The 16,299-nt window shown below is 36.7% G+C and overlaps 1 protein-coding gene across 1 annotated transcript; it reads left to right on the top strand.

The window, feature by feature from the left end:
* Positions 1-2,541: 2,541 nt before the first annotated feature.
* LOC148864338 (alcohol dehydrogenase-like 4) lies at positions 2,542-9,653 on the top strand. Its single transcript, XM_088979105.1, has 10 exons — positions 2,542-3,026; positions 3,115-3,251; positions 3,357-3,406; positions 3,499-3,827; positions 6,226-6,308; positions 6,399-6,474; positions 6,766-6,827; positions 7,219-7,311; positions 9,062-9,223; positions 9,350-9,653. Exons 1-10 carry the CDS (start codon positions 2,954-2,956, stop codon positions 9,464-9,466), a joined length of 1,182 nt encoding a protein of 393 aa, XP_088835231.1. The 5' UTR covers positions 2,542-2,953; the 3' UTR covers positions 9,467-9,653.
* The last annotated feature ends 6,646 nt before the right edge of the window (positions 9,654-16,299 follow it).

Consider the following 16,299-nt stretch of genomic DNA (forward strand, 5'->3'; position numbering starts at 1 on the left):
GCATCTGTGATTGAAATGAGTCTACGTGGTCGTTCGGGTCGAACGACGCGTCGTACTTGTCCAAGGAAGGTACCTTAAAATCTTTGGGCATTGGGACAGCTAGGAGCTCGGCGGATAAAGGAGACGGCACGGAAAGGAGCGGGGTGGTCTTCACTGTTCTCGAGCTCGCCTCTTCTTTGCCTTTGGGCTGTTCGGGCTAACTTTGGACTGTAGCTCAGCGAGCCTTGCGACGCCGCTTCTGTTGCTTCTTCACCGACTCCGCATTAGTGATGCTAGCTTCGGTGTTGTCAGGCACTGTTCTTGTAGGGAGTTGCTCAGACTACTGGCGGCGGCTGCTATGGACTGAGGGGCCTTGTCTAGAATCCGCGGCCAGAACCCCGAACCGGTTCTCTGCGAGCGGAACTTCGAACTGTGAGGGCCGAGGTGATGCGGATCTGGCGGGCTGGGTATCTCCCGACCTATTCACTTGCTGCGAGGCAGGAGGAGTAACCTGTCTCTCCCTCCTACCACGGGACGAGACCTGGCTCCCGAGGGGGTTCTGGATTTGGGAGGTCTCTCCCAGGCGAGGTGGAACCGGTTGTTGATTCTGAGATAGTGGAGGGAACTGTTGTTGATACTGTTGCTGGTAAACATGGTGCAGAGCTTGTTGTTGGTACGGCTGAAACTACTAGACCTGCTACATTTGGGCTTGCATAGCCCGCATGCAGTGTACCAGGTCATCGATTTGACTCTGTCTTACCGCTGGGGGAATAATAGAAGGTTCGGCGGAGGTTGCACCAACCGTGCAATGACCTGAGGCACGTTCAGAGTGGGGACCCCGTCCGCAGAGAGAGGTACAGTGAAATGTCCGATACACACTGTTGGGACCTGAAGTTGTCCCCAAGAGGTGTTCATGTCGGCGTTCTGCCCGGCGTTACTGGAAGATGCCATGGAAGCTGAATTTAGGATGCTTGGTGGAAAAAGGCTTTTCGAAGTGTTTCCCACAGACAGCGCCAAATGATGCGACGCAATCTGGCTGCTCCTAGCTGGAGATGACTTGGCTTCCAGTAAATGACGGAGCTGGCTGATCTGTACAAAGAGAATCAGAGAACCCGGGGGTGCTTACCCGGCGAGATCGCTCCGATGCTTAAGTCAGTAACATGTGAGCTGAAGGTAATTTAGAAAGCAAGAGAGCTAGTAAGCAGTGATTGTGCATACCTTTGCCCCCAAAGGGTTGGGGTCTTTATATACTGGAGTCCTCGCGGGTTTTTTGGAACGGTTTTGAGATTCTTTCCGTGATGAGGCCCGTTACCGAATTAACATGAGATAACGTCGCTAGCCGATAAGGCATATCGCTGCTATCCAAATCGGTCGGAGGAGATAAGGCCAGCTGTTACGAGGCGTGATCCCATAAAACATGGAATCTAGTGGCGAGACCTTCGGGGTTATCATGTGGAGGTCGGTCAATATTACTCAAACTAATGCCCCTTGGGTCCGACCTGTTACGAACGCCGAGGTGCCTAGTAATCGAGGTGATCTTGATGCAATCGTGCCCCGAAGTGAACTTGTCTCGAAATGGATTTGCTTCTGATATGGGCCTGCTCCGAGGTGATTCGGTTATCCAAACTCAATCCGTCGCAAACTTGGGTACATCCGGATGAGTTATGGTCCTGTCATTTAGGTCGTCTGCACGTGCCCTCCTATCACTAAATCGGGTCAAATCACCGTACATCATTGATGGTTGCCCCATACCCAACCCAACCCACCCAAACCATTAAATCTGCCATTATTGGATTATCCAACGTATGACAGTGACCCAAAGTATAGACCAAAAATTAAATGGATATTGCCCAACCCATCAATTAATGGATGTGTTGGGCGGCTTGGGTTGGGTTGAAATTGAACAATTGCCACCACTAGTTATGCAAAGAGAGATCTTTCTCTCTCTGTTTCTCTTTTTTTTTTTATTCATTAGAATAGAAGGAAAAAACTACAATGTATTTAGTCTATGGGGGTTTTTGAGAAATAAATAAATAATAATAAAACTGCACATGCGAAAGAATGTAAAAAATGAAAATTACACATGCATATACGCAATAGGGTTGCAAGCGTTGACATGGAGGAGACAAACAGCCCGCTGGTGCATATGAAACTATGAAATTGCGGAATTATGCTTTAAGATAGTATTTATTATTTATATATAATAAATATTAGTACAAATAAATTTATAGTACATACGTTGTAAAATGTGAAACATTGTTTGTTTCATATAATATACTTTTAACAGATAATAAATTAGATACGTGTTATGGTGTGCGACATTTGTTTGTTGTGTTGGCAGCAGGTCCCTCTTCCATTTTCGGTTGTCTTCTACACTTGCCCTATATATGATTCAAAGCCACAGACAAAACATACAGAAAGATAAATCCTCCCCCAAACAAGGACAAAAAAGGATGATGATAATATTTTTAGTTTCATTTTTATTAAGTTCAAATTTTTTTTTCATGGAACTACACAACGAGAGACAATCCATCCCCAACCCATAACCCTAAACCCTGGTGCAGGCAAAATTTGATTTCAAAACTCCATTACAACCACTTAGAAGCCTTACCAACCAACGAATTGGCACTTTGCTTTAAAAGGTTCAAATTAAAAAGAGGAAGGGGGAAACAGGGGGAACAAATATTTTAGGAGTTGATATTTTGGCACCAATCAAAACGGGATTCGAATTCCCCATTCCTAAGTTCAAAACCAGGTGCCCACATGTCATCGATTGTCTCGGAGTCAGAGAGAAGAGCACCCTAAAGTCCTAATACGTGTATAGACTATGGTTTAATAAATATAAAGCTTTTCCAAGAATGAGACAATTTATTTATTAAAAGCAAGTTAATCCCCAACGTGTCCAGTTGGTTCTTATGCTACTATAAATCTAAAAATCGAGAATACATACATACATACAGAGAGAAAAAGAGAGATGGATAGATTGTTTGCTGCGAATGGCAAGTTCAATCCAAATGAGACGAGAGGGAAGGTCATCAGTTGCAAGGGTAAGCCACTATTTCATACTTGGTCTTTCCTCCTTTTCTTTTCATCTTCTTCGTATTCCTCAATTCTCCCTCTGTTTTCATATTGAAGGTGCTGTTGTATGGGGTCCGGGACAACCCTTCGTGATGGAACAAGTGCAAGTGGATCCTCCACAGAAAATGGAGGTTCGAGTTAAGATCCTCTTCACATCAATCTGTCATACCGATCTGAGCGCTTGGAAAGGCGAGGTAGAATGTAGAAACTAATTAACCTCGCATAACTACCATACCCACAATTTTAATTAATATAAATTCCTAACTCCACATTAATTTCTTCCTCTATTCCTTTTAAAGAACGAAGCTCAACGAGCCTATCCTCGGATACTGGGTCACGAAGCGGCCGGGTAAATTCTCTATCTATCGCCGTTTCTGGCTTCTCGATCTTCAGCTTCGGATGGGTTGCCCTTGATTCACCACCACGTTTTACGTGTTGTAGGATCATCGAGAGCGTTGGCGAAGGAGTGGTGGACATGAAGGAAGGAGACCACGTTATTCCCATCTTTAACGGCGAGTGCGGCGACTGTGCCTACTGCAAGTCTGAGAAAACCAACCTCTGTCAGAGATTCCGTGTAAACCCAATGAAAGTCGCCATGGAAAATGACGGCAAGACAAGGTTTTGGACGCTCGACGGCCGGCCCATCTACCATTTCCTCAACACATCCACTTTCATCGAGTACACTGTTCTCGACTCGGCCTGTGTTGTGAAGATCGACCCACATGCTCATCTACGGAATATGAGCTTGCTAAGCTGTGGAGTTTCTACAGGTAACCCTGACTTTTCTTCGCCTTCGTCTCTGGTGCCGATCCCATTCACCAATCATGATTCATCTGTCTGTCAGAATTCAGAAACCTTTGCCTTTCCATTCAGTAGATGGAGCACCCGCTTTGGAAATTTCAAACTCATAGGAGAATCTTTGCCTTTTGATCAATTGTTTTATGGAGAGCTCTTGCACTACTTCCATTCTGTGAGTGACAGGTGCATCCATATTTATGTGAAAAGCCACGAGATTCCCTATAAGCAAAAACTCTGAAACCATGGAAATTGATCAGCCATACATAGGTGATTGGACATTTCCGATCCCAACATGCTTTTCAAAATCGGATCTGACCGGAAAAACCGGTCACTGGTCACATTACCCCAGAATCGTTAATTTGTCAAAAAAGTTGATTTGGTCAATAAATTGCTGATTTAGGTCAATAAATGGATCGTCTGTTCAGTTTAAATGATCGGACCATTCAACCCGAAGATCAGACCCCTAACCGATGCATTGTCCGATTGGGTTTTAAAAACCTTGTTTCCCAAAGACACTGATCTGCTGTTGCATCCGTGTATAGCAAGCACGGATCTCCTGAGAACCAAAACAAACCAGTATCACACATACATTGGGGGAGCATGGCATCCCGTGCTTGTATATTAATTTTAGTGGGAGATATTTTTTATATAGGGCTGATTTCCGTGCTTTTAGTGTTGATAGGATTTTTGCTTTCTGGAGAGCTGATGACCCAATGGTTGAGATTGTCACTTGTTTCTCTTTGATCATAATTGCATAAGTACAGAAAGATCCCCAAATGTGTAACCCACGACAATGCCCACACTAACAAGTAACCATGAGAGTAGGTAATTGTGGGCCTCTAGTGTTGGAGACATGTTCTGATGGGCTGAACATGTTAGTGTTCAGTACAGATGGGTTCCCAGTCGGGTAGAGATATATGACTGCAATTCAAGGCGGGTAGAGCTTATTGGAGGCATATATATCTATTATAAATTGAGAGATATATGACTGCAATTCAAGGCGGATAGAGTATGGATAGAAAAAGTGAGTAAGAAATTTGGGCTCACGTGGCATGTTTATTCGTCACATGTAGTTCATTCGGGTGTGTATGATTTTTGTCTCCAGCTAATCCGTTCTCACTTGATAGGAAAAAGATTGTTCAAGACACCTTATTTTTGGCTCACATCCCATAGTCATGATAAGGCAATTCTGACTAAGGAGGGTGCTCTACCGTTCCATGATCTGAATAGTTTTCTTTGTTGCCCATTCTTTTGGTTTGAAAATAGATTGTTTTGTTTCTCAAAACATTAAAAAAAAAAAGCATGTTTTTGGTTGTCTATATTTTTTGTTTTCAAAACTGAAATAAAAAACATGTTCTTAAATTCCTGGTTTCCAAAACATGTTTTTCATCTATTTTAATATCATCTGCTTTAAATCATATGATTTCTGCATTATAAAATTTGTTTTTATTTTAAAAACCATTATTTTGATGGTTTCAAAAACATATATTTTTTGAAACAAAAACAAATTATTTCTCTTTTTGAAAACAAAAACAGAGTTCAATAACATATTTTTTGTTCTTTTTCTTTTTTCGTTGATATGATGGTTTGAAAAACAAGCAAAAACAATTTCTGGACACGTCATAAACAGTGTTTATTAAGTCATGAACCTAATCAGTGTTTAAAGCTGCATTTGGAATTCCTTATTTTAAAGACTTATCTCCTTTTTACAATTAAAATACTTTTATGAACACTGAATTTTTAATAGCAAAAACAAGATAAATTCTCAAAATAAGGAATGCCAAATGCAGCCTAAGTGTATTTTTCTGAAGTTTAAGATTTATATAAAAGAGAAATAGAAAATTTTGGATGTCATATCGTCATTTCCATTGGACCAGAAAATAAAAATAAAAATACTTGGATAGCCATGTAAAATAATTACTTATCAATAAAATTATTTCCAACATCGTATCCATCGGCTTGCCTAATCCTTCAATAGAAGGGGAGAGATATTCCCATCCTAATGGTCACACAACGTCTCAGTAGTTAGTGTCATGGTTCAATTTCAGGCCCATCACACAACTACACTGACTAAAATTTAAAATTAATAATCTGAAGCAAGTCAGCAACGACAGTAAAATTGTTTAGGCTCAGTTTGGAAGAAATACAAATATGTAAAGTGTAAAATCTTATGTTTTATATTATTTAGTATATATTATACTGTACATATTTATATTTGTATTAGATTAAATCTGGAAAAATATAAATGCAAATATGTAAAATCTTATATTCTATATTATTTTGTATGTATTTACGCTGTACATATTTACATTTATAATGCTTCTAAACTGAGCCTTAATTACATTTTTTTTATTCTTGATTGGGTTTTAGGAGTTGGAGCTGCATGGAACACGGCAAACGTGCAAACTGGGTCCAGAGTTGCCATCTTTGGGCTGGGTGCCGTGGGCCTTGCTGTAAGTCTGAGACTTCAACCATTACTTTGGTCTTTCTTTTTTATTTTTTTATTCCTAATAGGTATCATTTCTAATAAAACAAAGTTACAGGTGGCTGAAGGAGCACGATTAAGAGGAGCCTCTCGAATCATCGGAATCGACATAAATCCGAGCAAATTCATCAAAGGTATTTTTCACTCTAAAGCAATTTCATGATTTTAATAGTTTTCTTTTCTTTCTTCTTGATCTCAAGTCTCTACTCTGACGAGTTAGAGATTCTACCAAGTAAGACACCATCAATTGGATATGAAACCATCAAACTAAAATTTTGTCCGTTAGAAAATATAAATAAAGATGTTTTAGTCCATATAATATAAGAAAAGGTGAATAAATCAATAGATAAACACCATTTATGTCTTACTAATTAACCAAAGCCCCGGTATAACTCTACTCCTTATCATCTCCTTTTTGTGTATAGGCAAATTGCTGGGAATCACCGATTTCATAAACCCGAAGGACCTGGAGAGACCAGTCCATGAGGTAATACTGGTAACTTTGTTATTAATTCATTCAACTATTGAAGTCATGATATTTCATTATCATTCAAACGAGATTACATCTAGCTGCTGTATCCTGGGAACCGTGTCTTCCGCTGTGAACCCAATAGGATCAAAATATGGGCGTATCATTTTCATAGATAAAGGTATAATTCACTTGGATACACTGAAATACACAGCTCTTAAGGGTTTAGAACTTTTCGGGTTTAGAACTTATCCTCTTAACTGTTTGAGAAATTATCAAGATGATAATATTGAGAGAGAGAGAGAGAGAGAGAGAGAGAATCCGTCAATTGATACACACAGAATGTGTATTTGCAGGTGAAAGCTTTAAATCTTCTTCTATGTGTAATGTGTCATTGTTTGTGCTGCAGATTATAGCCGAAATGACGGGAGGAGTAGACTACAGCTTTGAGTGTACAGGCGATTCGGCAGTTCTCCGGGAGGCTTTTTTATCCACCCATGATGTAAGCCACTTTTTGGGTTGGCCCGTCATAACATTTTACACTATTTTGTGTTTGGACCTCTGGGTCAAGCCCGTTCAATTTTTAATAAAAACTTAACCTGAGCCTGTCCAAGTTGCACCTCCTACTCTTTACCATATAATGTGGATACTGATTTGTCTTCACATCCAACTTTAAAAGTTAATTCTTTTTATTTTTATATAAACATGTGCATGGCAGTTACCCATCACTAAGTTTATAATAAAGACAAGATGGATCTTCCAATTTTTACTAATTCACTGAAGAAAAACAAAGAATGCACACCACATCCTTATCAAAAAGAAAACAAAAGAAAAGAAAAAACTAGGGCAAACAAATTGCCTATATAGTATATACTACTCTCTTATTTCATACTAGTTTTTGTTGCATTCTTGGAATATATGTACTTTGGACTTTCGAGATTGAAGAACCCTTTTGTTTTTTTGTTGGAAAAAATATATAAAAACCTCCTCTGTAATTTCTAATCCTAATAAAAACCTTTTTATATTTTTGAAAAGAGGTGCAAATACCTCCCTACCATTAGTTTTTAATAATGGAGGCAATAAATTTACCCTTTACTACTTTATTCTGCCTATCAACTTTCATAATTCTCACTACTCTTTACAAATGGAGTAAGGTAAAAGCCTGAACTGAATTAAAAAGAATCAAATATGTTCTTTTTGGAATACTTTAGTAAATGTACATCTGAATGAAATTGGTCAAGGATAAATCTGATATTTTAAATAATTTAATACATTACATCATATTTTTTCCATTTAGAAAGTTAGTGAAAAAGGAGATTTTATACCTTTTTTAACTATAAGGGAGGTTTTTATTAAGATCAAAACATAGGGGAGAATTATAAATTATCACAAAAGAAAAAAAAAAACAGGAGAGGTTTTTATAATTTTCCCCATTTTTAATACCAATTTCAGATGGACCGTATATATAGGGGATCAAAATATGGCAGAGATCACGGTTTACCAAAGATCTACTGCTTAGCCTATTCCGAGTTATAGCTGAGCCTTCTCGTTCTTCTTTTCCATTTAATTTAAATCCTTTGCCTCCATTATGTTGGAACATGGGCTAATTTTAGCTTCCTTGGGCCCTTAATTTGTCCTTTCCCTGCTTGATTATTTTATTCCTTCTCTTTAGGCTTTCCCAACCCAACTGAAAGAGAAAGGGATGACAAACCCTAATCTGGATGTTACAGCCCAACCATCTCTCTCTCATCCTTTGCATAAATAAAGCGCAGCAGTCCCACATGGATCGTTGGTGGAAAAAGTAAAAGTATGTTTGAGTTTGATCCAAGTTTTGAGAATATGGATAAAACGGCTGTACTATACTATCACATAGAGAGCACAGACTAATCGTATAAAAATGGAATCATTTTCCATTGTTAAGAAAGAAAATTATACCTCGTTTGATTCCCAGGAATAAGGGTTTGGAATTAGAATCAGAATTGGAATAGTCTATTCCCATTTCTATTGGAATGGCATTTCCCCATTTGAGGGAACAGCCATTCCCTACCTCTCCCTTGGAAATGAAATCCCATTTTTATCTGAACCAAACGGGAATAGACCATTCCAATTCTAAAGGATTTTAATTTGGATTCTGACTAGGAAGCAAACGAATCCTTATATCATTTCTGGATTTCGTGCAATGAAATCATCCCTTTTATTTAGAAGCCATCCCTATTCCCTTCTGCATGCATTCATATGAGTTTTTGTAACAGGGATGGGGATTGACTGTAATTTTGGGAGTACATACATCGCCAAAGATGCTCCCTTTCCATCCAATGGAATTATTTGATGGGAGGAAACTCGTTGGATCAGTCTTTGGGGACTTCAAAGGGAAGACCCAGTTGCCTCATTTTGCAGAGCAATGCATGCGTGGGGTTAGTAGCTTAACAGTACTCTTTGCTTCTTACAATTCTGCATTTCTACTTTTTTTTACTTTTACTTTGTTATGATATTCTTTTGTCAATTCAACCTCATCGTCTTGTGTTATCGGGTGGTTTCAGAAGGTGAATTTGGATGAATTTATAACTCACGAGCTTCCCTTCACTGAGATTAGTGAAGCATTTCAGCTGCTCATGGATGGAAAATCGTTGAGATGCCTTCTACACCTTTCAGATTAGATGGATGTTTCATGATGACTAAAACTAGAATAATATGGGTGCAACCCAAATGTATCCATTCAATCCAACACTCTGTAGTTGGTAGCTAGCTAGTCTTTTAGAAATTCATAGCCAAGCTGTTGCTTCACTTCGTTATTTCTTTTCTTTTTATCATCTCTCTTTCAATAAGAAATAGATTTCTCACAAACCAGATTTCCCAAGATTTCGATTTTCTTTAATCCAGAGTGCAATTGATCAGATATGCCAAATTTTAGCACATTTTACCGATGGGATAGGTGTGAAGAGAGTGCATGAGATAGGTGTGAAGAGACTCAAGAGAGTGCAATTGATCAGATATAGGAAATGCGTTCTAAGTTCTAACAAACACCGCCATGTGTTTTTTCCGTAGATGCAATTTTTAGATTTTATTTTGAAAGACAATTCTCCTTTCATGTTGTGAACTAACATGGCAGGCGGGAGGAGAGAGAGAGATTCACCAAGATTGGATATCTTCATCGTAACGTGTTTTAGGAGGCAAAATCTGTTACTTTCGTATGAAAAACCATATAAGATGGTTTATGCATTCTGCAATTAATCCAAAACCAAATACAAAATTTGTACCCATTTCAGGTTGGCATTCATTTGTTCCAAAGTATGATTTTGGCGCCACTTGCATTTATAAGTTGTGCAAATTTCGCATTTTATAAAACTGATACAAAAATTGAAACGAAATAAAACCTGAAACAAAAACAAAACAAAACTTGCATTCTGCCCATGCCCATATCTATACAAATAGATGGAGGATTAATTATGGTTTTTTCCGTGCTTAAAAGAAAATACCTCTTTCCTGGATTAGCTCCAAATTCGGTCTAAATTTAAGACAACATGAGGATTAGAGAGGTTCAACTGGTTAACTGTAGCCAATAAACATTTAAATATATACATTTGAGGTAGAAAACTAATTTACTTTTTTTTCTTTTTGTTTGTGGTCGCATGCGTGTAATAAAATATAAGGAAAATTTTACTTTAGTATCCTGAACTTTGGTTACTGTCAAGTTAGTACCTGAACTTTCAAACATGTCATTGCAATACCTAAACTTTCAAAAGTGTCAAGTTGGTCTATGATGTCAATTCAGTTATCTATTGAAAATGTCAAAACTACCCTTCAAAAGAAGACATTATTCGCTGTCTTCTGCTTTGAGACTGAACGGGTTGAGGTGTTTGAGAATCTAGACTAACGAAATCATTTTCTTCTACCTTACATCTGAAATACATTCTTGTCTAGTTATTTCTTTGTTTTCAGTTATTGTTTCCCTTTATCATATTTTATGTTTTTTTTCTATTTTTCTTTGAAGATAACCGGTTCAGTCTCAAGATGGAAGTAAAAATCGATACTATACGCCCCTATCGGGCGTATCGTATTATCTTTTGGATCCTGATATGCCTGTTTACAGGTGTTGCAAGACCCCACTATTTTTTAATGATAAATATGGGTATTGAACTACCCAAAAACCAAATTTTGAAAAAAAAATAATACATACATATATATATATATATATATATTTCTGCACAGTTCAAAGTATCGATACGATACACCTCTGCTGATGCACAGAGACATATCAATATTTTGAACCATGGATAAAAGACAATAAACAGTGTCTTCTTTTGAATGATAGTTTTGATATTTTCAACAGATAACTAATAGTTGGTTAATAACAGGGACCAACTTAACACTTTTTTAAAACTTTAGGTATTACAATGACACATTTAAAATTTGGGATACTAATTTAATACTACCTCAAAAATTTAAGATGCTAAAGTGAAATTTTCCCTAAAATATATGCCCCAATTTTAACTTTCGAGCCCCATTGATTTCAGCTATTTAATTAGCTGCTTCTGTGAACCGTCCGTATCAAACTTGGGTCCACTTAAACCAAGAGTAAGGCCCAGAACTCATGCAGATAATAGTGTTTAAGATCTGGGTATTTATGTGGACGCAGCCCAAACCGGACTCGTTGACATCTCTAGCTGCTTCCAGCCCTCCGGCCCTTGCGCTTGTGTGTCTTCGTATAACTAATTTTCTCGTAAACCAGATAATCAGTATGAAAGAGGAATTTGTTGTTGAAGGCTTGAAGCACATCAACATAGTCTTTTTTTTTTTTATTGTTCTTATCCAAAAAAATCATTTTTTATTATAAATTAATTGCGTCAATCAATAAAAAAAGTAATTACGCTTGAATCTATGATCAGAAAAATGGGATGGGCCCATTTCTCATAGAGCAACGATTGGGTGCAAGCTTGCTTGTTGAGGTTCATTCTATTGGAGAAAGGCTTCCCCACTTTTTGGCGTTTCAAGAAATTCATTGCTGCTTGCAGAGATCATGAGTTCTTTTTCTACTGGTGCTCAGAATTATTGACCAATGTTTTTAAGATTGAGCCCAGATTGGACAGTTGGACCGTGAAAACTGGGAAGTGGTGGATTTTTTGGGTCCCAGTTAAATGACAGTTTTGACGGGTTGGACAGATAAATCACCCGATTAACCAGTAAACTGGGACCTGAAAAGTAGAGGTGTCAATGGTCCAAAGTATTTATTGGATTGGATCTAGTCCATCCATAATAAATTTATATTGGATTGAGTCAATATATGATCTATTGATAAAAGATTAAATTGGACCAGTCTAAAATATTTCATTAAATTGAATGGAACTTGATACATTTGCAATGAATTCATATTGGACTGGATCAGATTGAACCAAATCCAATCCAATTAACACTCCTAATGGGCATAGGGTGGTAACTGTGTTCACCATTGGATCCAGATATGTGAATAATGAGCAGCATTTTGGGGAGTCTGACTTGATAATTTCTCAGCAGAGAAAAAGTAACATTTGTTTAAAAAAGAATGAATGGAGAGGATACATACAGTAGTGCACTTGATTGGCCATATGTAATTGTGCTGCCCCATTCATTTTATAATTTATATTACCCCACTTTTCCATCCATCCATATGACCATATTAAACTCCCTACAATTTGATGCTTTGCTTTGAAGCATCTTGGAATCTATGTATATATATATAAAAAGAGATCTTGTTGGGATAAGAATTAAGAAATGGAGATAGCTATAGATGCCACATGTAAGATCTGGGGAGAGATCTACATTTTAATTTACTTTTGTCAGCAGCCCCACCAGAAGACCCTGTCCAAGAGATCTTGCCTTTCTCTAAAAGTCATAAAGAGAAAGATGAAAAAGAAGAAGGTGGAGCCACTTCACTTAATTGCTGCTTTGCACAACCTGGCTGGCTTGAGTAATTATTTCAAGTAAAAAGGGATAGAGTAAACCCAAACCCTTTCACGCATAGCCATAGCTAGCTGGCCATGTTACCTCCTCCCTACCACCTTTCCCAGCCAAAAAAAAAGAAAAAGAAAAGAAAAGAAATCCTTTCTCCACATGCGCGACATCCGACCATGAATAAGACAGACAGACAGAGAAACAGAAAAAAAGAGACGGGAGTAGTAAATTTAACAAGGACACAACCATGAATAACGGTAAAAACATTGCATTAATCTAGAAAAGACACTCCATTTTTCCATTTTGAGATAGATGGCGTGAGGGGGGCCGTGAGAGATGCATAACCCACAAATTAAGGGTCGATGTGTGCGGGTTCTGTCTTCTTTGTGCATTTTGTGAGCCCTCAGTGTTATTATATTGCTTGCCTGCCTGGGACCTGGGACCTTAACCCTGTGGAGATGGAGAGAGAGACAATGAGAAGAAGAAGATTTTGGTTTTTGGCAATTTACAGTTGGGGTGGTAGCATAGCAATGTATGTAGCATCCTATGGCATGTGCTGCCTCTGACGAAGTTTTCTGCTTTACAGGCTTCATGTGGATAGTACCACGGAGTCCACATTAATTTCTGATATATGTTTGTTTTCTTGGACATCCCACTCTCAAGCTCGGCTTATTGAAGCTAACTAGTCTTTAGATAAGCCTTATGTAGTAAGTAGTAATTGTCTTTTTTTTTTTTGATAAATAGTAATTGCTTTAATAATTGAAATGAAAGATAAAAGTTTACCACCTCAGATCTCTTCTGAGATTTATATTAATTTATACCACTGTTAATTTCTAAAGTTTGGTAACGAGACTTGTCAAAATTTTTGGCCATTCATGAAATAGGGGACCCATTTGATTGCTTGTAAAGGTAGGGAGACCTGTATGATCAACCGCTCCCTCGTCAAATAATATGTGTATATGCATGAAATAGGTTCCCCAATCAAGTCAATTAAGGAAACTCTCTATGCGACCTGTCTTATCTCTGTCATGTGGGGGGAATGATGTGGAAGGCCTAAGCTGTCTATCATCATCAACTAGTAGATACTCTAAATAGACTAAGACAGGATTCAATAGGCACACCATTGTGAGCACATTTAACTAAGCACTTAATAAATGTTCTGATAATTGTCTTACAGTTTTATTTAAATCATATAGGGGTTCAATTTGGGTTGGCCCTAATTAACACTTTACACAACTTTGAGCTTAGGCCTTGGGCCAGCCCATTCAAATTTAACAAAATTTTATAAGGCTCAGTTTGGAAAGAGTACAAATGCAAATATGTACAGCATAAATAATACAAAATATAAGGTTTTGCTTTCTACATATTTGTATTTGTACTCTTTCCAAACTCAGACTAAGTGTTTATTCCGCATTCTCGTCTTGTGTGCCTTCCATTTATTTATCCAAGGAATTTACAATATTCCTTAAGCAGGCAGCTAAACCAGCTATATTTATAACTATATTCTATTATATGATGTATGAATCCATGACGTGGAATTTTTAATTGACCAAAATATTTCCATTTTAAATTTGTTTCCACTGTAATTGTGAGGGTAAAAATGCAATTTGAACTACTATTCACCTCATCCAATTACCTCTCGTTAAGTCTTATATTCAAGAGTTCAAAGTATTAATTTTGATTATCTTTCACTGAATTCTATTCTTCACTTAAATAATCTTATTTTTGAATTTGCTCCCTCTCTAATTGTGAGGTAAGAAAATATAATTTGAGCTACTAATTTTTACTTCGTTCAATTCTCTATCATTAAATCTTGTATTTGAAGTATTAACTCACATTCTCTCTCATCGAATCTTATATTTATACTATGATGCTAGAAAGACATGATACCATATAGACTTTGATCAATAAAAACCCCATGTGAATTTTGACGAAAGCCCACCTAATTGGTTACTACTTTTATGATGCTAGTTGATTGGTTATAAGTTTTTTTGGTATCATAACTTCCTGCATCATAGTTCAACCCCCATTTTTTAATTGACCTAAAAATGAAACCATTCTTCCATGCTATTGGCACATAAGCAATTCAACCATCTCGATCAAATAGGTTAGCTTGTGATGTCATAATTAAATGGTAAAACTTTAAAATGGAATAAATACAAAAAATTGAAAAAAAAATGTAAGTTAGTATAAAAATGTTCATATTTTTAATATTTTGTATTAATCATAGTAAAGAAAAATAAGTATAATAAATAAGAATTGTTTTTTAATGGTGATGGAAATGAAATATAAAGTATAAAACCAACCCAAAACTGAATTTGTTTCCTGTTTAGTGGTAGGTCAACAATTCAACCCTTTAGGTCAAATGTGTCTCATAATTAAATAAGATAAGTGAAAAAAAAAAAAGACATGCAAAATTGCAAAATGAAAATAAAAATACATATATTTTGTAGAGAACCTTTGAGCATCTCTAATATTTTATGTTAATTATATTAAAGAAAAATAAGTGTGATAAGAAGAATCATTTTTATTATGATGGAATAAATTACAAAATTAAAAAAGTAATCAAAAATGAAATTATTTTCCCTTTTGGTGGCAGATCAACAATTCAACCTTTTTGGGTCAAATGTGTTAATCCTTTATGTAACAATTAAATAATAAATTTAAAAAGAGAAATAAATAAAAGTTATGAAAATACAAAAAAAAAATATTGAAAACAATTGGGGGCATCTCTCATATCATATATTAATCCTATCAAAAAATAAGTATGATAAATAAGAATTATTTTATACAGAAAAAGTATAAAAAGATTGTAAAAAAATTGAAAAACATATTATATCTATCATCAACATCTAAAATTGTCATGAACGTTAGCTAGTTCTTTAGAAAATGAGAAAAATCATAATACCAATTCATTCTAAAATGTAAAGCACCAACAGATTAGGATTTATTCTGCTCAAAAGCAGAATATTTTAGTGTTTTAATATTAAACTTGCTAAAAACAGGGTTTATTCTAGCCATTTGGCTATCTTTTGGGGCTAAAATTTACCTCATTGACAGAGCATAGTAGTGATAGGAAACTATATGTTCAATCTAGAAGTGCAAATGCAAATATGTACAGTGCAAATATGTACAAAATACAAGATTTTGTACTCTACAAATTTATATTTGTACTCCTTCCAAACTGAGCCATAGTAAAATTTTGAAATTCCATGTGGGAGATTCTTTGCTCATCCAGCATTTCGGATAAACAACCCAAGTAGCAAATGAGATCTCATAAATCCCTAATTGGGTCAAGTAGGGAGCTTCCCTATATGAAAACAAGATGATCTGAAGGGAACCAGTGTGCTGTTTCTCTTTCCTACATAAAGGCACAGGAAAGAAGAGGATTTTGAAGAGCAGGACTAACAATCATTAGGATTGAAAACATTTGCCACGGCCAAGGTCTCATGGCCACTTAAACGAAAAAAAAAAAAAGTGAGTTAAAATAGGCCAATTCCGATTCAATCTCTTGAGGTCTGCCATTTCAGTTCTCAGTCAATTGGACCGAATGGCACTTATG

The sequence above is a fragment of the Nelumbo lutea genome, chromosome 3 (genome assembly GCF_056320005.1).
Source record: "Nelumbo lutea isolate HS-2025 chromosome 3, American lotus-T2T, whole genome shotgun sequence".
NCBI lineage: Eukaryota > Viridiplantae > Streptophyta > Magnoliopsida > Proteales > Nelumbonaceae > Nelumbo > Nelumbo lutea.

Excerpts from the sequence above, each read along its gene's own strand:
- LOC148864338 (XM_088979105.1), top strand. The coding sequence starts at position 2,954 with ATGGATAGATTGTTTGCTGCGAATGGCAAGTTCAATCCAAATGAGACG. Across the intron at positions 3,407-3,498 it reads CTGGGTCACGAAGCGGCCGG|GATCATCGAGAGCGTTGGCG; the intron begins GTAAATTCTCTA and ends TACGTGTTGTAG. Across the intron at positions 9,224-9,349 it reads CAGAGCAATGCATGCGTGGG|AAGGTGAATTTGGATGAATT; the intron begins GTTAGTAGCTTA and ends GGGTGGTTTCAG.